Consider the following 24149-nt stretch of genomic DNA (forward strand, 5'->3'; position numbering starts at 1 on the left):
TTCTGTTTAGCTATTTTAAACTAAAATAAAATACTGATCACTGAGATGGAAGACCGAATTCTAAATATTAAAATAGGCATATTCACAAAATGTATTCTTGTTTGATTATAATTGAAATCTAACTAAAATTGTGTCATTGAACATGGGAAATACAATGTCTTCACTAGCTCCTAGGCTGGTGAAGACATATAACAAAATGTGCATCATATATGAAAAGAGAACTATGATCACTTTGAGGTTAGTTGTACTATTATATTAGCTAAACAAAGACATAACAGACTCTTAAAATGTGAAAGTTTCTGTACTGCTTTCATGTGCTTCATGACTTCCATATACTGCAGAACCTGTGAGCAATGTGCTATTTTTGCAGGTCTTGATGAGTGGAAAGTCTTTAATTCGGTTTCTCATCTATACGAATATGTTTCTTTACACATTATTTCATGGTTTTTAAAATTATTTTTTCAATACCTAAATATATTTAATAATCTGCTTCATAGGAATCTAGCAATAATTTTAAACAGCTGTGGACAGTTAGGTCTGCTGGCCTGCACCACAGTACAGGCAAAAGCAAACCAATTCCAACATAAGAGCTTGGGCAAATGTCAGATGGGGAGTTTGGGGGAAACTTTTTTTTGTTCGAATGATCACCTATGGGGCACTGCAAAATCTGCTAGACATCTGCTATAAGGGCTTAAAATCAGTGCTACCAACCTTGGTAGCTTAAAGCTCCTCATGAATAATCTTTCTGGCTTTATGGTAGGTTTTGCAGCTGTGCTGAGCTCCATGTTGCTAAAGTCAGTTTGTTCCCCAACTGTTTTGGGTAGATCTATATGCATTCCTGAGCTACATTCAAATAGGAAAAATCAAAGGCTTTAGAAGAATGATACCCCATGAAACCACTGCAAAGTTTTTCAAAACAGAAAGCTAGAAGTTGTTATTCTAACTATTCCAGCACAATTTATCTGTCCCTACAGTGTTTCACTGTCCATTTTGCTGTATTAGGTCCATGAGGACATTAACAAAGTATCTACAAAGTCTAGGGAGAGGGCTTTTATTTCCTGTGATCACCCAAAGCTGACACTTCACACTGATCTGTGGATTCATGTTTATATTCACTTTGCAAAACATTCCCATTTTTAAATCATTAACAAATACAAACCAAGGGAAAGCACATGCTTATATATATATATATACAAACAGTTAAACAAATGAATAGGTTATCCTTTGATTTGCATTATTTGGTGCATGTCCGAATTCTGCTTTAATAGATGTTGGTTTAATGCGTGCCTTAATGTTGCTGTAATGACTGTTGAAGCAACATTAAGGCTGAAAAATTACACATGCCAAATTATACACACCAAAGGCAAGCACTTCCAGATGCTCTATTTTTTCCCTTGATGTTCACTTAGTACTTTTGTACATAAAAAGATTTTGTCATGAGTCAACAGTCGTCAGATAAAGCAATCGGCTTTTTGTCTAGTTATAAAGCTGAGCTGATAACTACTAAAGAGACCTAAATGCTGCTAAAGATATTAAAGTTGTCTTTCCTCAAAACTTTTCTTTTTTTCTCTGGAAATATACTGAGATTTGAGGCTGGAGTATCACTGGACAGCCTGCTACCATTAATACATCAGCAAAGTTCATTAAGCTAAACCATAATCTAGGGGTGGAAATAAGTGAGCAGAATGGGGGTTGAATGGGCAGTATTAGCAGTAGATGAAGTCTCTGACTCACATTTTAAAGCCATGAGAGACCTTTCTTGCACTGAACACCCAGCTGCATTAGATTTGGATATTTTAGGTCTTCCACATCTCCAGTTGAGTCAGCTTTGTCTACAAGATTAAAAATTAGACTGGACTAATGGTCCAAGTCCGTTATACTGGTGGACACTCTCCCAGTCTCCATGGGATGGTAGGGCAGTTTCAAAATTGCTGCCATATTGCATGATAAAGCAGAATTAGTAGGAAAAGGGACAGTAGGAAAGACAGAAGTATAACAATCTCTGCAAATATAAACCCAGACAATAGCTCTGTGTCACAAGTAGAGAATTTCCTTACTGCCAGAGACCTCACAGTGCTCCATGCACCAGCCAGCAGGAACAGCAACTGTTTTGCAATCTGCAGGCTTGGTCATGGGTTACAGTTTGGTCTCAGGGTCTTTTTTCTTGGAATTTCTACAATTTCATATCTCTTTGTTTCATTAACTAATACTGACAGGGTGTAACAACACTGAACAGCTTTGCTTGGCACAATGGCTCCTCTTGGCTCATTTGGATTTTAAAAGAACGATTCATGACAATTGCTACTTTGTGCTGATTTTAACCTCTCATTTCCAATTAACATTTTTTAAGTCACCCCTGCCATGGCCAAACTGTTAGAAGTACATCTGACACAACTTGATCTGGCAGACCAGGCTGTAATTTTGTGCTGTGAGGAAATAAATCAATAAACTATGATAGACTTTGTGCGATGAACAGAGCTCAGATGTGAGTGGAGAAAGGGAACACAGCACAAGGAAAGCACAGAGTGCAAAGATAAGATAAAAAATGTTGGGAAGCATCCTGCAGCTCTGGTGCTTTCTGCAACAAACTCCTCCTTTTTGCATAGCAGCTCCTCTTGTTTTCACCTACCTGCTGCATATTTTTGGATACCCTTCACTTCCCTTTCTTGAGATACACCTTTAAATCCACAGTGTGATTGGTTCCCAAGCCCTCCTGCAGAAATTGCCATCGTTGCTCATTCTCACTCTGCAATGGTTCTCCTGCCTTTGGGGGGATTACAAACAGCAGGAGCTTGGCTGATCTGCCAGGTGTGAGACTTTGGTATTTGCAGTAGTTTGGGCTGTAGGAAGCTTGGCTTTTTTTTCCCCCTCATCCTCTGTCTAGCACAACAAAATCAGAGGAGTACAAAAGGAAGGGAAGAAGCAGGAGACTGTCCTCATCTTCCATTGCTGGCCCTTGGCCACAAAGTCTTTGCTCAGGCTGAGCTCATTATTGCCCCGGGCCAGTCCCAGGGTGGCTGGGGTGAGGAAAGCCTCCAGGAAAGTGAGGAGGACAGGCAGGATGGGGTGCTTGGGAATCACTTATCAGTGGAACAGCTAGTTCGCATCAATTAGATTAAACTGCTTCTTGCTCAGCCCTGCACCTCAGATCACCACACTTCTATGACTTTCCCTGGGAACACATAAGGATTTATTTTAGAATGGGTTGAAGAGAACATGCTTCATGGTTGATTTTTGATACACCAGGATTTTAGGCAAGCTTCACAAATATGCATACCAAATGTACATCAGAGCCACTGCACACAAATCCATCTTTAGTAGTAAATCATCATACTCAAGAATAAAGTATCTTCTTTTCTATGCTAAAGGATTCCTAAAACATCTTCTCCATAATACAGAACACAGTGCTAGCAATTTGAAGGGTAGGATTTAATTTTCACTATCTTCACTATTGACACAAAACCTGTTCCTTTTCCACATTTTTTTCCACATCACATTTATTTTACTAGTATTCTGCAACATGGGTGTAATTTTTTTCCTGCGGGGACAAAGAAATATTATAAAATAAGCATGCACCAAGAGTACCTTGGGTTTGAAGTTTTCATGGCCAGGAGGCAGGGAAAAAGACTGTGGTGAAGTCAGCTCTCTGGGTCTTGATGGCAGTGTGCCTGGTGCCTTGACTGAGATGGGAGATCTGCACTTTAACACTGATGCGGTGGCAGAATGCTCAGGTCTTGGAGAGGAGGAGTTAGACCTAAAATTTGCTTGCACCAATGAAGAATTCAATTGTAGTGGATGGGAATTAATGCTGCCAGTTTGTGGAACCAGTGGGGTAGAGTGAGGCCGTGGGAGAGACCACTGCTTTGAGATGCTAGAAGGGGTAGGAGAGGAGGCACTGATCTCATGAACAGATCTTTGGGATGAATCTGATCTAGATCTAGAAGGTGAGTGCAAGAAGCTTGGGGAAGGAGATGAGTGTTTTTCTGAGGGAGGAGACAATGCACCACTAGGACTGGTAGAAGCAAGCAAAGGATATGACCGGCAAGTGAAGATGGGTGAGTAAGTGTGCACTCTCTGAGACTTCTGAGGTGCCCAGGACCGGGAGGCAGAACCACCCAGCCCTTCTGGAGAAGGAGAGGTGGGGTATGCAAAGGAAGAGGGAGCTGGGGCACAAGGAGGATGCAGGGAAGACTGCAAATCTGGAGAAGCAACTGATCTTCTATGGGAGGAGAGAGGGGATGACAAAGAATTTCGGCAGTCTGGAGAAAGTGATTGAACAGGAGGGGGCTTTTTAGGAGAAAGGGACCTTGCTTGAGGGGTGGAATGAGGCTTGGAAGGTAAAGGCAGATGCTGAGCCCATCCTGAAAGCCAATAATCCTCTTTGCTGGGGGAATCTGGCCTTATAGGAGGGCTTGAAAGAGATTTCTTGGGGGTTGGGGGAGTTGTTTTGAACTTTTGATCTATTGCAAGTGTTGAGGAACTAAGGGAGCTAGGGGAAAATGTGGGACAAGAAGCAGGAGAAAGCGGCCTCCGCTGAGAGGAGCCTGATCTCAGAATAGCAGTTAAAAGAGTCAGTCTGGTTGGCAGAGGGGATTTGACTCCTGACTTGGCTGAATTTCCTCTGGATAACGTTTGTGTGCAAGGCTCATTTATACTACATATGGTCGAAGAAGACCCGTAAAGAGAGGGTGGAGACAAAGGTTTAGGGCTAGGAGATAATGAATGTGTTATTATATGTACAGGGAGAGGAGACAGAGCACTCAATTTTTTGGAAGAACTGGAGGATATAGACTGAGCTAAAGATCCTTGAATTTCAGTTGAACATGGAGGATTGGAGGAAAGATTTGGACTCTTTGTCGGAACAGAGGATGTGGTAAAGCCTCCCATTTTGCAAACACAGTCAGGGTTATAGAGACTTGGTGTTTGTAGGTTATCAGACAATCGAGGAGTGGAGTACCAACTCTTTGATGCAGAAGAGGATATTTTACACGTTGAGGGAGATGAACTATGGGAAGCAGACTGAAAGTAGAGAGATGACTCTTGCTTAGATAACCTGGTTGCTGACTGCCAGTTGTTACAGGAATCTTCCAGCGAAGAGGCTTGATTCATGTTAACCACGGGACCGCACGCTACTTTCTGATTAATTGGAGAAATTAAGTGGACAGCAGGTGGTTTAGAGGAAAGATGATCAGAGGTGGAAAGAGTAGAAATTAACTGGAGAGAAAAAAAAAAAAAAAGAACAGAATTGTTAAAATAGGTGGAACCTGTGGAACTGTTAAACACCCCACATTTCAGTCCTGTGGTCATGCGTATAGGGTTTCCATTAGTACTGCTGTGTGGGTTAAAAGCATAGGGCTGTTTTAAGCTTGGCCATAGAGCCTGATGGTTAAGGTCCTTATGGGGAGGTGACTGAGGCAGACAAGTTATGTGGTACTTCGGGTTTATGACACTTCAGTTTTGTTGATGTAAACAAAGTTCAAGGCTACAGTATTTTTCCTTTGAGGTAAAACCCAAGACAGTGGTGCCATGAGTGTCCTGAATCATGTGATGCCATCCACATTATGCAAACACAGTGGAAGGTAAGAAAATTGCAATAGTGTCCAATCTCACTTTGCCAGTTCACTGGAAAGCAGCCTTTTTGAAAATAGGATTCAAGTCAAGTGTTCTTTTTCTCATTCAGTAAACAACCAACCTGCCCTTCTGCAGCACTGTGATATCAGAATGCGAAATTTGCTTGGAACTACTTAAATCAGACATCCAGTCTGCTTTTCACTTCTCCTGTCATTCACAGTGCAGAGCATTTGACAGTTTGCAGGCATGTTAGAGTCCTTATCCCCTTCTCCACAGTCTTTCAATACACTAATAAAACAGTCATGAGCTCTTTCATGAGTGTCTTTTTTCTTGGGTCTATTCTAATTAGGATTTGTCAAAACTAATTAGAGCATACAAGTATATTATCAACCTGTTATACAGTTTCATGCTTCTAAAGAAAGAAATTCTCTCAAAATCTTCCAACTTATTATAATGCTGAAATTAAAAACTGAGGTATGCACAATATGAATAAAACATAGCAGTATGAAATCATGATTAAAGTCAACTGTAAAACCAAAAGGATACAAATTGTCACCTAACATTTGACTGAGCAATTTCAAAGCAGGGAAATTGACTCCAATTTCATCAAACTTGATGTATATATCAGAACACCTATTTAACTGCTGTTAGATACCCTGAAAATATTATGCAGCTCTATGAAAGACTATTATTATACGATTCAGTTTCAACACACTACTTGCTCATGGCTTTGGCTCAGCCTATTAATTATATTTTTAATACATATATCTTACCCATAATAGAGACAAATTATGATGATTATGTAATATAGTATTGATATATTACAAAACAAAAATAAGAACAAAACAACTAATGTTCAAGTGAGAGCACATGCTGGAAGAAGCTGCGACAGAAGAGGAAGATTTAAAAGCTTTCAAAGGCAAAACTATGCCTAAATACGGGCTAAACACACACTTCAAAATCCTATTAGCCCTTGTAACTTTAAATCAGTGAGGTCTTCTTGCTAAATGATACCATACAAATAGCAAGCCTTTTAAACCAAAGATGCTTTCTGCATAAGGTTACTTCAGAAAAGCCAGGTCAATGCTTTGATTTATGGGAATAAACACAAAACCTCCAAATGCCTTTACAACAACACTAACTTCCCCTGTTTTATACATGTGTTAAGGTGTCACATTTCAAAGTGGAAAGTCAATGGATGTATACAGGGAAAATATTGGATATAAAAATTAATGTTGTTTATATCCTTGTATATATATTCTATTCAATTGAGAAATTAGGACTCTTGTTGAAAATACTGCTAATTAAGAAGAAGCAAAAATGCTGGAAATTGAAAATCATTTACCAGCATTTAATCATTATGAAAAACTATTATTAAATATGTCATGAAAGATAAAATTATTTAACAAGTTGAAAAGCAGTGTGGTAATAAATCTGATAATTTGGAGCAGCCTCCTGAAGTTAATAATGAATTCTGGAAGTTAATCAACTACCAAAACAGAGTTAGGGTATTTAATCTCTGTATTTCAAACTAGAATAGATAAATTTCCCTTACAAAGACAACAGATTAAAAGAAAGCAAGGAACAAATATGAAACTTCATAATAAAATCATGTGATGTGCACTGACTTCTAATTAGTTAAAACTTAATAAGATTTATAAGCAGCTACAAAAATATTCATGGTAGCAGATGACAAATATGCTCCTGCAAGTAAGATCAAGACATTTTGCAGAATTCTTCCAGTTTAAATACCACTGAACATTCACATGCTGAGCTAATTGAGCCATTAATCAAGTATTCAGAAATGATTTTGCTATTGCAACACAGTATTAATAACCACATCCATAGATGATGAACCTCATTTACAGGATTAGGGAATCATAATCAAAGTGGCTTGGAAGTGACTTCCAGAGATCATCTAGTGCAGCCTCCTACCCAAAGCAGGGCTCTCACCAGCACCAGTGGCTCAGGTCAGCTGTGCCTGTGTCTCCTCAGTCCCCAGAGCTCTGATGGAGCTGCAGCACCCCCAGGCAGCCTGTGCCAGTGCTGCACCACCTCCCACTGAGGAAGCTGCTCCTGGGGCCCAGATGGGATCACCCACGCTGTGATTTGCAGCCATTGCTGCCTCACCTGCCCCTGCAGAGGAGAGTTTGGCTCTGTCGTGCCCGTAACTGCCCTGCAAGGGGCTCTGGGCAGCTCCCAGATGCCTCCTAGGCTGTCTCTTGGTGGGAGTCAACAAAGCCAGCTCCTTCAGCCTCAGCTCACATGTGCCCCAGACATGTTTACACTTTTGTGCTGGACCCCACTCCCTTCCTCACATCTCTCTTGAATTTGAAGGTTGCTGGCACCAAACTGAGCATGGCTTTACAGTTGCAGCCTCAACAGTGCCAGGTGAGATAGAATAACTTCCCTCAATCAGTAGAATTGTTTTCTTTTCAGGTTCTCTACCAGATTAAACCCTCCTGTAGGTGAATTGGATTAGTGCTGAAGAAGTGAGTGACCAAAGTAGTTTTGTGCTTCTTTGGTCTGTGATTCAACTGCAAGCCATTTTCTGTTCTCCTGAGTACCTATACATGTCCCAAAAATGTATGAAGAAAGTTGAAATAGGTGGCAAGGTTATGTTAGCACAAAGGGATAAAGGCACTTGAAAAAGATCTTGATGCTTTGTAGTTAATCATTCCAGAATTTTCAAAGTGGACATAATACTAGTATTGAGCCTTGCCCAGAAGACCTTTAGCACATTTGAAATGGCAGAACTGAGCTGGGGACATTGCAAATGGTCATTCTGGTGAGGCCACACTGTTCTGGAAGGGCACAAAAGATGTGGTTAGTTATACCAGCAAGACCCTGAAAGATGTGCTGGTCAAACAGGAAAAAGCAAAGAGTGTGCAAACTGAGACCCCAAAAGGCACAAATCACGTCTGAGTGAATCATGTCTTCAATTTAGACCTGATCCTGGGCCCAGTTAACCATGCTTTGACCTCAGTAGAATATCCTTATAGACAGGAAAAAATAAAAACAAATTGCCTACAAAGACTGCAACCTGAGAACCAGAAAGTCAGAAGGAAATACCAGAAACTGTGAAAAACATGAAAAAATCCCTAGAGACAACACAGTAAATCAGACTATGAGCTGAGACCCAATTAATATAAATGCTATTTAGTCCAGTTTCTCCCAGCAAGGAAGGTGCATTGTCCAAGCAATGGCATGAGTTTGTAGGAACCCCGACTCATTCATCTGGAAAAGCCAAACCAGATGGCACTCAATGGACTGAGGAACGTCAAGTGACTTCAAGTAACTAAAAATCCTTCCAGTTACTGACCCCCCACAGCAAGTCAAGAAATTTCTCCAAGTTGAGCCCATGCCCTGACACTCAGGGAAGTAGACATCCCGCTGAAGCCAAAGGGTAAATTCCCAAAGGCAGGAGTCAGTCTGACTCTCTTGCATAGCTAGACTCTCTTTAACATTAAAAAAAAAAAAAAAAAAAAAAAGGGGGCAAAAGAACCCCAACAGAACATATAAACATTAAACTATTACCAAATGTGACCAGAATAACAGGTTATTTTATTTCAGTCTTTGAATATAGCATGGCATTTTCCAACATCAGTCAGGACCTCTATGCCTCACAGAACAGAAATTTCCAATTTTTTAGTGCTTTCCTTTTTTCCTTTTGTTTAAACAAAGTCAGAAATGAATTAAGCTGAATGAGCCCTCTGGGTCAGTTAGAGTGACCCCTTCTGCAACACAATGGTCCCCAATACCAGTCCTTGCTTTTTTCACATCTGACAGGAAACTCATTGTCTAATCATGTTTTTAAGTTAATGTAATGTTATATGCAATAACTCTTAAAAGGGACATGATACTTCCCTTATAATCCAAGAACTGAAAAGGTAGCCCATATATGGAGTCCTTTGTAAAGGGGAAATGTACCAACAGATAAACAATGTATCTCTTTAATCTTTTTGTAGTTTTTCCCTCATTTCAGAAGTGATGATCCTTCATTAGATAGCAAGTCAGAAAGAATGATGCCTAAGGAAACACTTTAGAACCAAAACAGTGAAAGGCAGGTTAGTAAAAACATCTTTTTTTATGAAAGAATAGAGGTGGCTAAAGATACTGAGATAATGAAGACTGAGGAAGTACAGTCTTGAAAATTTGTGACTAAGGAATAATGACAAGATATGCAATTACCCATATTACATACTGCCTCTCTTCCTGTTCAGGTGGACAGTTAGCAAAGTTGGACTTAATTTCTTGTTCTGTGCAATCTTTATCTTCTGTTACCAGCCAAACCCCTCTTTTCTTCTCAAGTCACCAGAAGCTTAAGATCCAACATAGGAACTCTTCTATATAGTATTCCAAAATTCATCTGATTTCTGTAAAAGCTTTTTAAAAACTACCCAAGTAAGCCTGAACATTGGTAAAGTAAATTTGTATTTCCTCAGGACAAGTATTCTGTTACAGGCTGCTTCCTCTATGTATGCTTACCTATGACTTTAACCTTCCTCATGGAAAAATCTCACTGACTTTACTGGGAGTTTCTCAGAAGAAATAAACATTTCATATGCTGTGAATCCCAAACCAGAGTGGATTTCTTATCCACAATGTCTTCTATCATAAATTGACTCTGAATTTTTATGAAAAATTGAGTGGCAAAAGTATTTCAACACAAGATAGGAAATCTGGAAATCATTTTCAGAAACAAAGTAGCCATGCTTAACATTTGTTTTTAAATCATCAATGAAGAATTGCATTTTCAAGTGATGGTAACCCAGTCAAGGTCAAAGGAAATGCCTGAATTTATTTCATGTGACATGGACATTGCTATTTTGCTAAAGGTGGAATTTTCCACTGCATATACACCCTTCAATATACATCAGTGTTCTTCCCAAGAGGAGAGACATTAACTTTTCATGAAGTAGTTTGGATTGATGCATTTTGTAAATGAAACGTTTCAAAGACTCTTTTTTGGAAATGCCCCAGGGAGAATTGAAAATTTAATCAGTCGATAAATGCACCTATAAAGATCCACATAAAATAGAAATTTCATCTTCATTAGTTCTTTACATCCGTGCAAAGTCAGGTGTACCAACCAACAATCAGAATAACAGGATTTTTACAGCTTCTTTCTCTTGCATAAAGGACTGCAAGAGGTGCTGAGGAGAAAAAAGAATCTAGGTCTGGGAAGTCTGATGCTAATAATGATCTCGAGGCTCCATTGATTTCAATGACCTTACCCAATTTAGACTAGCTAGGAATCTAACATCTCCTGATTAACTTGCTGTCATGATGAGCTGCTCTTAAAGAATACATCTGCCTCATCTGCTCCACACACACAGCAGAATCATATGGGTAGGCTGGAGAGGCAGCAAGTCAAAAGGGATGGGCCACCTCCTTAAGGTCCAAATGTTACAGAAATGTCCAATGAAAATGTTAATTAAAGAACAAATTCACCCAGTTGCTGCACAAACTGGTTCCATATCCTGAAAGGTTTAGAAAGCAAAGGTTATCTCTGAAGATCTCATTACCTGTTTTTTTTGTGGATCAGTAATACTGTGGGAAAGTGCAACACCTGGAAGGTGCCCATCGCCGGGAGGTTTCCCTGCCTCAGTGCCAGGGGAAACGTGGGATGTGGTCAGCAGCTGAGCACTGATGGGACTGTAGCCATCGGAAGGCTGATGAACGTTGCTTGAGGCAGCAGCTACTTCATCTTCATCACCAGAGTCCGTAATCAGGATAAACTCAGCCTTAAAAAGGTCATTCTCCTGCATTTCTCCTCTGCTTGAATGACACCCCAGGGACGGGAAAGCCGTTCGGGTGCTGCCCGCACAGACAGTGGACACACAGCCTTGTTTGGCCCCACTCTTTAAGACCAGCTCATCAGAGACTGCGTCAGACTGCAAAAGATACAAGGAAAAAGATCCCAATTAACTGCATTTTATTTGTGTTCCCCAAAATGTGAGGTAATTTTGGCTTTAGGTAGTGGCTGTCTCTGCACTACCAAAAGTGCTGTAGGCAAATGAAGAATTTAGGCATGAGTGCACAGCAGAAGCCACTTCCCTGGGGAGTCCCAGCTTCCAGCCCCCAGCCAGTACTGTGGGAGCTGCCTTCTCAGCAGCTCACAGAGCAACAGGGGGCTCTGAGACAGCAATGGCCCCAGACAGAGCCGGCACAGGGGCTGGGAAGGAGAGAGCAGCCGAGCCGAGTGAGCTGTCACACCGCACTACACCAGACACGGTGGGAAGGCACCCCGACCACAGCATCCACGGAGCAGACAATGCTCCTCAGAGGAGCCTGACAGACAAATCTGGGACAAAACCTATACATATTAATGAAGAAACAAAGGCCCTTAAGACAAGGCATTCTTCGAAGAGAGCAAACAGACTCAGAGGTCAGAGAGCTTTGCTGTATGTTCAAGCTTCGCAGCACAAACCACAATTGTTCCTCGTATTTGCTGTAATTTCCACATCCAGTATGTCACTTCTCAAGCATGCTTCAGATGAAAGCAGGAATAGTGCAGACTACACACATGACACACATATCATTAAAGCATTCAGTATTGAAACTGCTATTGTAAATCATGTTTCTTGTCAGAGGAGGAATCAGGTAAATGAATAGACTTATTGTGTACTGCAAGAGAAGGCCTCCAGATGGGGCTCATATTTGAATGCTGCTTGAGGAACACGGTAATTACAAATTTCCACTTCACTGGCAGCTCCATGAGTCCTGGAGTTCAGTTCTTAGAAAAAATATTGGACCATAAAGGGAGATAGCACCACTACAAGTTTGACAGTGTTATTTTGATTATCTGATGTTGGTTGTCAAAACACTGTTCAGGTTCTAGACATTTTAGAAGAGGGATTAATCTGTGCTATGAAGGCCTCACTACTGCATCAACCTCCAGAAAGGGTTCCTCTGTCTACAGAGAAACACATGGGGAAGAGATACACAGGATGACCTGATTCTGCTTTACCCTGGGCATTACTTACAACAAAACCAATACTGAGCAGCTGTAAATGTAACTAATTAGTTAAACCACCTGAGGACAATATTCCAGTGAATGTCTCTTCAAATACATCCACCCTTTGCCCAGACCTAACCCCTTTTTTGACAGATAGATCGCTGAAATGCTGGAATATGTTCAGGTCAGAGGGCTGTGAACTCCTCTGAAAAGTTTATTATGGAAAAGCACCCAGAACTGCAGCCCCAGCAATGTCCCCGGAAAAGAGCAATTATACAAAAGCAGAATTGCCATAAGCACTAATATTAACCTGAGGATTGTGGTAGCCTTTCAAGCAGCATGGAATAAAATAGCACATTAAGTGTTGTGAGGCAGGAAAGAAACAAACAAAGGCTTGACTAAAAGAAGGAGAGCCAGGAATGCTGTGCTGCTGGCTTCACTGTGCAAGAAATCACAGGGAAAAGTTTTCAAAAATCAAAAGCTTACTTCGACTTTGATGCATTACTATGCAGCTATGAAAGGAATTGGCACCTTTCTGGAAGCCAGAGCATTGGCATTTGCTGAAACCAGGATCCAGTGAACAACTCCTGGTCCATTTCCATATAATAACACTCCTTGCACACTGCCCTTGCTGTCATGAAGATCAAGAAGGAATCCTCCTCTGCCATTGCATGACTGACAGAGCACAGAATTGAGATGATCAAGGGTTTCCTTCCAGTATAGAGTCTGGCAAAGGCAAAGCAAGCTATTGAGCAGACACTCACCTTCTCTTGCACAATGATTCCATATCTTGGTAATTAAACCAAGCACAAGCCAAGAAACCATTCAAGGGAAAGGGCTTCAGTTCAGTAATGCTCAGAATAAAATTATCTTTTGAAGAAGTGGAAAAAGCAATGCAAAGAAAAATCTACCTTATTTACAATTTTTTGGTTGCTCAGATCCTTTGGTTCCTCTGGAATTGTCACAAGGAACTTAGAGATATCCACAACCTCAAAATGAGTTGGAAGCTGTCCAATGGATGGTACGAATGTGAAGGTCAATGGTTTGGTCCCAGATTCTTGAGAAGAGACCTACAAAACACAAAATTAATTCAACTTTTTTATCCAAACAAAGACAATTTTTATCAGAGTTGAGATAATATGAATAACATGAAATAATGAATCTATGTAACTTACATGTCTGTTTTTAACTCTACCTGCAGTTGTTTTGGTGGGGGTTTTTAACTGGCTAATTGTGTATTAAAGCCTTTTTTAACAGACAAAACACTGCCATGGTTATACTCATCAACATTCTCTATATTCTAGTAGTGTGGCTCAGCAGACAGGAGAACTTTTGTTTGATAGCTTGCTATTCTTTCAATTTTCCATAACAAAATTAGGAAACCATATTTAATCCATTTCACAGCTGTTTTTATCTTTGTTTAACTCCACTTTAGAAGAACAAAAATTCAATTATATCAGTGTATCTGGGCAAATTACAGCCCCTAGAGTATTTGCTTAACAAATACCAAATTGGAAAAACTTTTGCTCTGAAAAAAAAAAAAGCAAAATATGTTCACATTTTCTAATGCAAATGCAGCTAATTCTGAGCAATATCAGAAATAAATTGTAATTTAAGTATCTTCTCCATTTTCTTTGGGCTTCCCAGCCACCTACACCAACTAGTTGTTTGTCTGTCTGCTTGTTTCTCCTTCCCCCTGTTGCCCTCTCAGCAGGGCTGTGTCTATAGGGCCTGAATGCACCAAAGACAAGAGAGACTAAATGAAGGCAATTTCACCTAAATGTTTGGTTTTATCACAGTGCTCTCCAATCACTTGAATCCCCTGCACAGGAGATGGACCAGGGAAAAGAAGAAGTCCACATCATCATAAAGCTCTCAGTTGCTTTGCCAGATGTCAGGAAGGGGAACTGCACATGCACCAGGTAAATAGAGGGAGCCACACCCCAAACCACTGAACCTGACATGTTGGCCTTCCCATTACTTGTTGGTGTAAAAAATTCTTTTTTCTGACTCAAGAATATGAAGTACATTGATATTCCTTTGTTATATCTTATGTAAATCTTATGACTGTTAATTGTCTTTTCAATGAACTCTAATATGCAGAGGGTTGAACTGTATTGAATCATACAGGAAAACATGATTATTGCCTCAGCTTGTTCTTTTTTTTTTTTTTTTGCTTGCTTGCTTGTTTAAAGTGAAACAAATTGAAGAGCTATGACTCTCATTATGCTTCTTTGTAATTTGCATCCATAAGCAAATAGCAATTATGGAACAGAGCAGAATTATGGTTTACATTACTTGATCATCTTGTGGCTGGAACATTAAAATGATGGACACAGATTTCTAGTTTTAAAAAACTCTAGGCAAATATTAGTTACTTCTACTAACAGCTGTCTCCTGGAGTGCTTGGGCAAAACAGAGGCAGGTTATATGTAGAAATGCAGTCAACTGCTCTTTCCTCTACAGTTTGGAACAACGGTGCTCTCTCAGACACATCCAGGTGTGCAGGTACAAGGTGCTCTCCTACTTTTACTTCCCCCTCCATTTCACACAAGTGACCAAGCACTGGAACAAATAATGCACGGCCTGAATCAACAGTAAAGGAATAACAGCTAAATGCTGCACCGTGCCAGGAGCTCGGGATGTTATTTTATGTGAAGGAGAAACAATAGCTCTGTCCTTCTCTCAGGAGCTAAGGTACCAGAGTCTGATCATTGCTCTTCATAACAGACCAACACCATTTTTAAATATTATTAGCCAGCCCAATAAACACTCAGTCCTTGCACCTGATAAAAGCCAGATGAGTTCCATCAGTGCTCAAGGATGCACTCCCTAGGGAGCAGCTGCCACTCCCCAGGACACAGCCAGGGATGCAGCCTCCAGCCCAAGGTGCCTTCAAGGGGCAGGATTACCTGCACACAGGCAGGAGCATCACATCAGCATTGGTGATTTCTGTACAGCTGACACCCTTCACTGCAGTCTTACACCCTGCCTGGGTCTACACTAAAATCAGCTAGAGATGACCTTTGCTTTCCTGAAGACCTGTAGTTTTGCTTTCATCTTCTCTCTCTAATTAGGAAGTGCAGCTGAGGACTTTGACTTCCTTGGTTGTCTTTAAAAACATTTCCCCCCTCTACCTCACCCTTTAGTCATGCTCTTGTTTTGACACTTGACAGCAGCTGTTCTGTATCACTGGACATTATTGAGTCAGAGGGCAAAATATTCCTTATAAAAGAAAAAGGAAGAGAGGGAATAAGTGTGCAAATAGCAAGCCCAAACACAAACAGATTTATGGCAAATTCCAATATAATGTGTCAGCATTGCTAAACTCCCACTATTTTATTTGCATATTTGTAACAAGGAAATACAAACAAGAAATTAGACTAGAGGCTCCAGGCTGTTGCACAGTAATGGAGATATCTTAATATTACCTTATTTTGTATGTGTCTTACCCTGCACTTCCCATTTTTATTGCTTTGGTGGAAAAATTACAGAACACACAAAGAAAACCTTACCATCTTTGGCCTAAAGACACTGTGGAAATAATAATCAAAATTGCTTGCAAGCTAAAACTATGATTGGAAAATACATTAAAATAGACAAACAAGATTTTTTTTTCAGGTGGGAGATGCCATTAAATCATGGCATTATTTATATTCCCCTAGTGTATATTATTTTCTTAAAGTTTAGAAAGCATACACAAGCAAATACAATTACTGCATTTCAGACAGTTTCAAGTTGCTAGGTACTGCACTAAGCAGTGACAGGACTGTGCTCCTCTTAGTTTCACTCACAGCAATTGAGAAACAGGTACTTCCAGCTGGTAAAACTGGTCATGCAATCTAAGCTGCTTCACAGAAACCTAGACAAGCAAATATCACATGAATAGCCAGAAAACACAAACATTGCCACTGAGGGAGAACAAAAAACAAATACTTGTGGATTTAAATTATTTTTAAGTGCTTATTTTAATTTTATTTTTTTTTAATAAGTAAAAATAATTGGACATTTTAAAATTTAATTTTTCATTTAACAATGCAAAGCAGAAGGAACTGTTAAATACTACTTCCTTCTTTAAGGTAGAAAAAAGATTTTTATACCTTTTTTATATGCTCATCTCATTTACCATCTCTCTCTCTCTGGCTGATGTTTCTAACCTTGAAGAACCAAAAAGAAATTAACAGGCTGGACCTCCAGCACTTCATTACATCTGTTAATAGCCACTCTGATATGTAGAGGTAGACAATAAAGAAAAAAGCTTAAAATTCAAATATATATTAAAAAATATATTAAACTTCTTATCATCTTTCCTTCATAATCAGTAGTAACAGCAGAGGTAATTCAATATCATACATTCCCTGCTGCTGGGATTTACTTGAATCAATACAGTTACAGTGGCAGAAAAATACCAAATGGGACATCTATTGAATTCAATAACTAAGGAATTCTGGTTTATATTATATAATCAATCTTATGCACATGAAATAACTGATTTTTTATAATTGCAGCCTTCACATTAACTAATTTTTTGAAGAATAGAAATTATAGAGTTTAATATTAATAGCCTTTATATATATCCATTGGTGTCTATGGGCAGCTGCATAATATATTGCCAAAAAGCTTCAAAACAAAAAAAATTATTCTAGATGACTTCCATGAGCTCCTATGTCATCAATTTACAAACAGGTTTGTTGCATAATTAATACCATCAATTCACAGCTGCCCTGGGGATAGTAACTTAAATTATATTAATTATTGTTTTCATTACCACAGCTTCTGTAGTCCTTAGTTGTAGAGCCCATTTTTATTGTCTTGGTTACCTTATGAACACAAACAAACACTTCTGTTTAATCTCTCATATGCTCCATATGCATTCAGCATGCTGCCTATTTTGTAATTTAAATAGAGGTTCTGTTGTCAATGATTGCTTCTCAGGATTTCCTTCTGGAATACAGATTGCTAAAGTGAAATTCAATATGCTGGGTCACGTTACCACTTCTTGCACTGATTTGTTAATGTAAGTCATTCTATTAATAAAACAACACCCTGAGAAAACCTCATTCTTGAAACATCTAGTTCTTCCTTTAAAGATATTTATTTGTTTAAAGGACAGAAAAGGAAATGATGAGTAAATAATAGCAAAATAGCAAGTGTGTACATCATGAAATAGAAACATGTTGACTGAAGCACTGTTTTGGTCAGAGCACAAATTCACATGCCCACAATTCCTGAGTGATAAATATAGCTCTGACACTCAGAGAGAGCACAGCTAACACCATTCACCCAGCTAGGGAGAGGGGCCATCCAAAAGCACAGCCTGAGTTCTGTAATCGCTCCTTAAACTCCTTTTCTATGTCCAGACTAAAGTCAAACCACAAAGAGACATTGCCCCCTCCTCGAGACAGAGAAAAATCTAGAGAAAAATCTAGTCAGATGGAATGATCAGTGAATGAGATGTAAGAACCTTCAGCCTGTCTTCATATCCTGACTTGTTATAGCTATCACAGTAACCTAATATGGATTAGCTGTTTATTGTGTAATGAGCTCTGGCTTTTCTAAAACCTTTTACAAACAGCAGCAGTTGATCATCTGAACACCAGCTTTCTCTCTGTGGAACTTCAGAGGAAAAAGCTAAACCCATTCCAAAGGTCCAGAATGAAATTACAGTCAAGAAGAAGTTTGTGCCAAAGTTCCCAGGATAACTGTGGCCCAGAAGCTTCCCCAAGCTTTATGATGTGCCCATTTTATCACCTTCAGCAAATCATTTGTGCTTCTTTCATTACATCAACACACACTCAAATGCAGACAAGTATCTTTTGAAAATTAATGTGTGATGTGTGTAAAGCACTAGAAAGAGCAAATGACTAATAGTAAAAAAATTTAATCTATTATTCAAAATGCAAGAGCTCATTCAGATTAAGTGGTTTTTTTCAAACATCATTTTAATTAGCTCTTCAGCCCAGCAGACTTTATACAACTGTAATTGCTCTTTGATACTGCTCTACACATATGCAGCTAAGTTTGATGAAAAGTAAGTGAAAATAACATTTAATTTCCTCCTTTTGCTAAGGGCAAGTAAAATACCTCTTCTGTTATGCTTACTTGACTTAATTAAATGCAGTGTGACTAAATGGTCATAAAATATTAGACCCTAAGATGATCTGGGTCTTTAAATTATATTTCTAGTGTCACTGGCACCCTTAAACTGCTGATTTGCTTTCAGTCTCTGAAACTTCCTAAGAAGCCACATCTCCCAGGTTAAAACACTGTGTTGTAACATCCCAAGCTGCTCTAGTCCATCACCCATGTAAAAAACCACAGGTAGGTTGTCCCACACCCAGACTGCCCCTGGCTTCTCCCTCAGCAGGGAATCACCACTTCCTTCTGGCTGTCCTGTGTTCATTTTGCTGTTTGGATCAAGCAGAAATTAAGCTGAAATCTTGTTGCTGATTCTGCACTAGTGTGGCCAGGCTTGCTATCTGGCCTTCCACGGAAGGCAGTCAAGGACTGACAAAAGTAGACTGAAAAAGTTTGAAGGCAAAAGAAAACTTTTAAAAAATCAAAACAAAACAAAAAACTGGTGCTGCGTACATGCACATGGGTTGTTTATTAAATATTTTTATATTGACCATTGTCAGAAGACTTCTTGGGAAATGTGAGACTTCAGATCAAATCCAGTGCCTGCAGGTAAAGAAAAATATCTGCCTTAAAACTGGAGGCCTTGCAAGGTCATAGGACTTACGCCTTCATATGTAAAGCATTCATGCTAGCACATTAGCAGATACATTTAAAAACTGATATACATAATATATGCCTATGCAATGTCATGATACCTCTGCCCAGCAAAAAAGGCTGCACACTGGTCAGTCACATTACTATAGCAGAGAGGCAAAACAGATCCCTATTTTCCAGTTCATTTTTGAACAATTCTGACTTGATTACTCAGTGAGAAATTGAAAATTAGAATTTATTCTTTTTTCCTGTAAGTTTCTTGCAATTTCAGCCCTGTGAGAGAGTACCAAAGTTACCCTCACAGCAAACTTAAAGCATGTTCTCATTAATCTATATGACATAATTCCCCTCATTGTGTTTTCCCAAAAGCTGTGCCTATCAGTAAGAGGGTGCTGTTTGAAATCAAGCACTGGGAGGATAAATAAATTCCTCCTTACATCTGTCAGAGCTGAGATATCAGTCTTGTGGGATGATGCTAGGAAGGAACTTCAATTTTATAGTATCCCACATCAGCCATTTGCCTTTTGGTGTCACAAAATGTCTGAGTGGTTGAGGGCAGAGGGGTTTCAGCCAGAGCAGCTCCCTCCCTGCAGAGCTGGGGCTCTCGTGCCACCAATTCACATTCTGACATTCTGCCACCACACCCTGAGCACTGCCAGTCCTGCCTGCCTGGACCAAGCCCAGTGGTGCAGCCACCACAGGTGAGCATCTCTGCTGTTCTCCTTCCAAAAACACTGCAGAGCAAGTTTGGGAACACACCAGTGACGTTGTTGCAAGCAATGCATTTTGGAAGCAGGTGGTGCCCAGCATCACAGCTGTGCCTGCACATACCCCTGCATGTGTTGAAAACTGCACCCTCTTATTGATAGAATGACAGAATAGTCTGAGTTGGAAGGGACCCGTAAGGAAAAATGAGTCCAACTTGCTTTTTGTGTTGTGAGTGGCCAGGGATTGAACCCACAGCCTTGGCATATTTTAGCTTATGCTTTAACCAATTGAGCTAATCTCCTAGCAGACCATTATACCATTATTTTTGTACACTGGATTAACTATAGAGTGACTCCAGAAAAAGGATATATATGTTCTAATACTACATGTCATGCTATCATAGCTTGAAGGCTGTTGAAGAAAAACAAGGGATTTTAAAAGATGCTTCCAAAAGTACAAGGACAAGATAATAGCAGAAGCCTTGAAAGTGCAAGTGTGGAATAGGAGCCTTAGGGTTACAAGCACAAATCATTAATAATAAGTTGTAACTCACAACAGGAATGTAACCTTGTGTGCTGGTGGTATTAAGGATAACAGAGCAAGAAAAGAACATGTTTTATGTGGCATATATAAAACATGTCAAACACCATTAAATTTAGATGTGCTGGCTGATGAAGGAGGAACAAGTAAACTGTTAACAAAGACAGTAAAGTAGCTTCAAGTGGGCCCAAAGCACAGGGTAAGCCCCACCACCACCATCATCCACCTTCCTGCAAACAATAGAGATGCTGGCAGCTTCCATAATGATACATAGAAAATAAAAGAGGTAGAAAAGAGAAAGTTATCTAGGTTGCTTTCAACTGTGAGACCATTGAGCTGCAATAATAGGACCATTTGGACTTTAAGTGTATGTCTGTACCTGGACTACACCATTATATAAGCCCCATGCACACGAGAGTTTGTGTGCACTTGGGTGAACAGTCCAATGAGGAGGTGCTAAGAGAAAACAGATTGAAGAGAGGGTAAGTGTGAGAGGTAGTGCACAAAAGTCTTTCCCAAATGGATAAACTCAGGGGATTAGTGGTCCAGTTGAATACAAAATAAAGAATACCAAGTATCAGCCCAAGACCCCCAGGACACACTGGAATCAGCAATGAACAAGTTGAACCCCCCCTGTATCTGCTGTACCCAAAGACTGCAGGATTACACATACAGCTCACCAAGAAGCCAAAGGCACAGTAGTAAAGCCTTCTACTTCTGCACAAAGGGCTGTGCCTCCAGCTGGACATGAGTTAGTGCATGAGAATTTGAGAAAGCTGCTTCAGCAACCAAACACACCCTGTGCAAAGTTATCTGCTTTAACAACAACAGCCTCATTCTCTTAATATCTTGACTAGAAAAAGGGCTCATATAAATGTTGTTTTTGAGAAGTGCTTCCTTCAACTAGTTCCTGTCAGGGAAAAGGGAATTAATAACATTATAACTCTGTGATTAGACTGCTAATTTTCCAGTTAGTGTAACTAGAAATTTTTGCATCTCTATAGATGCTTCTCTAGCTTGCATGAGTTGCACAAGGTATCTGGTCTTACCTCTATTGAGGTTTGGTAGTGATTTGAATACAGCAGATGAGATTGAGCATTTCCCACCTGTGCAGGTTTCTGCTCCGTTTTAAAGCAGTGCTTTGCTCCTTTGCTTAGATGCAACCGAAGGACTGGAACAGCCCCACTTCAGCAGATGATTTATACAGAGTTACACTTCAAACTTCTCCAGGTTAACAGCTGTGTGTAAAATCCCTCATGGACCCTTATGAGGACATGCTGGATGTAGGGCTCTCAGTGCTTTGGGGCAAACCTGCTGTCAGCAAGAGCACTTCAGCAATATTTTGGCAAGCACAACATCATTTGTTTCACAACAGCATTTTCTCTGTGTTCCCCCAGGTATAACTCTACCCAAAACACTCCAACACAGTGTGAACACCCCAGTCACCCACATCTGACAGGAAGAAATGAACAACCATGGCCCTTTGTACCATGGTCACCTGTTAATTGTAGCATTTACTCTAAGAAACATTGTCCTCTAACCCAAAGGACTACAACTTCAGGTTCAAATTCATTCTCACTGCCAGCATTTTCAGCAAAGAAAACTCTTTCCAGGAGAGGACAGAAGACAGTATCCAATACTTCCCCCTCAGAGACTGCAGCTACCTCTGTAAGATTTACTGTTCCCATTCCCATGCCCCAGGTTAACAGACCCTGTCATTACCTCCTGCCCTGATACAACCAACCAGCTCCAGCTGCTCTCATCCAAACACCAAAATGCAGTGATATGCTCATACACAACCTGCAGCTACTACATGCATGTCTCCACTGACAGCTGTCTCCTCATTTTGATTTTCTGATTTCCTAAAAGTTTCCTTTTCCTCTAATATTCCTCTTTTATTACTGTTGTCTGTTCTCAGCTAAACAAAATCTGTTAAAAGTACATTTAATTTTTTGATGGCTTTTTCAGTTTAGTTTATTAAAATATTTTCATTTTTAAAAACTGTAGAAAGTAAGGGATCTTGAGAGTTAAAATGTTTTGGACAAGTTTTATTTAATTGGAAAGTAAATATTCATTTAAAAATAGTTGATCTGGCAGGAGGAAAGTAAAGGCTGATGTGATTTGCTTCTGGCAGCACAGATTCTTTTCTGTGTTTGGACTCTGCTATTACTATTATTTTAAAATAAAAATCACATCTTCAATAGGTATCTCCTTTCCCAAACTGCTACAGCTTGTATCTGGCCACTGGTACTGCTGAGGAACTATATTTTTGGAGCTGCAATCCAAAGAATATTAGTAAAGAGTTGTGTTAGATTTTCAAAAGGCCATACAGCTGCCACCCACATACCAACGACAGATAACAGCACATCTTCCATGTTTTGGTATTACCTCACTAAATTATTGTGACATACTCTCAAATGTTTTCCAAGATTCAAAAAGCCATCTGGCCTCTGGATTTAACAAGCTTTTTTATCAATCAGAAAAGGGTATATTGAAAAAAGAAAAGCAATGCTGTCATAGATTTCAACACAGGCAAATTAAAACCTTAGTCTTTACCTACTGCATATATGCCAGGATTGAGGGCTTCTAGTTAATCTGGCATAATTTTTTTTCTACTGTCATTTCAGCAGACAGCAGTGAAAGTCTTGTAATACCAGCTAGCCCATATTCCTCAGCTCCTTTCCACAAAGAAGAGAACAGAGTTCTCCTTGATGGTACATTAGGGATACACAGAGCACTTTGGAAATATCTGCTGCTAAATTTTCAGCTTTTAAACAAAGCACACATAAGGGAAGGCAGTTAATATTTTAATCTCCAAGAAATGGATTATTTCTTCTTGTATTATCAGCAATAGGCTTCCCTATCAGAAGCTGCACCCTTTACAGTCATCTGTGCCAGGCATTTAAGGAATAATCAATACAAGCTCATCTACAAGCATTCTTACCTGTCCCCTACTAATAAAACTCAGAGGGTTGATAATTCAGATGCCTCCTTCTGCAGACTGCTGCCTGTAGTATGTAGAGCACAGTTGGAAGATAAATAAAAAAATGAACATTAAAAAAGCAGCAACAAAATGTCTATGATAAAACTGAAGAAGAGGTCATATTTTCCCCTTCTCAGCAAGGACTTTCAGAGGTCCTTTTAATGAGCTATTTTCTGAGTAGGTCTGTGTGGGCCCAGAAGAATGCTGGCTACAAAGAGTAATTATTCTGGCACTCAGCTACTAGCAAACAATAAGGTAAGGCTGAATGGCTGTTGGCTTCTTCTGCACGTTCACAGGAGGGCACGATAATAAACTTAGAATCTTGTTTTCTTCTCTGTGTTAATCATTCTAAAGCAGCTGTCCTTAAACATTTAACTTGAGCTTTCCCGGATATCGAGAATACTGCATGTCTGAATAGTGCTAGGGTCATTTTCATTTGACTTTATCTATTGGGAAGAATAATTACACTTGGTCCAATTAAATAACTTTATTTTTACTTATTAAATAATTTTACACTATATATATACAAGCTTGACTTTGTCTCATTTTAAAAAAACGGTTACTTTTCCACTTTGGCATAATAATTCACTAAATACAGTCATGTGCCATTCCTCAGATATTTCAGAGTGTAGGAGAAAGAATGGAAGAACTGTA

The 24149-nt window shown here is 39.6% G+C and overlaps 1 protein-coding gene across 1 annotated transcript in view; it reads right to left on the bottom strand.

Moving 5' to 3' along the window:
- MLIP (muscular LMNA interacting protein) overlaps window positions 1-24149 on the bottom strand; it is a 104648-nt gene that overhangs the window by 47911 nt on the left and 32588 nt on the right. Inside the window, exons 2-4 of the mRNA XM_077176337.1 lie at window positions 13444-13602; window positions 11100-11468; window positions 3586-5214 (exon numbers count right to left, since the gene is read on the bottom strand). Coding sequence (XP_077032452.1) covers window positions 3586-5214; window positions 11100-11468; window positions 13444-13602 — 2157 coding nt within the window. The remainder of the gene's footprint in view (window positions 1-3585; window positions 5215-11099; window positions 11469-13443; window positions 13603-24149) is intronic.

The sequence above is a fragment of the Agelaius phoeniceus genome, chromosome 3, assembly GCF_051311805.1.
Source record: "Agelaius phoeniceus isolate bAgePho1 chromosome 3, bAgePho1.hap1, whole genome shotgun sequence".
Lineage (NCBI taxonomy): Eukaryota > Metazoa > Chordata > Aves > Passeriformes > Icteridae > Agelaius > Agelaius phoeniceus.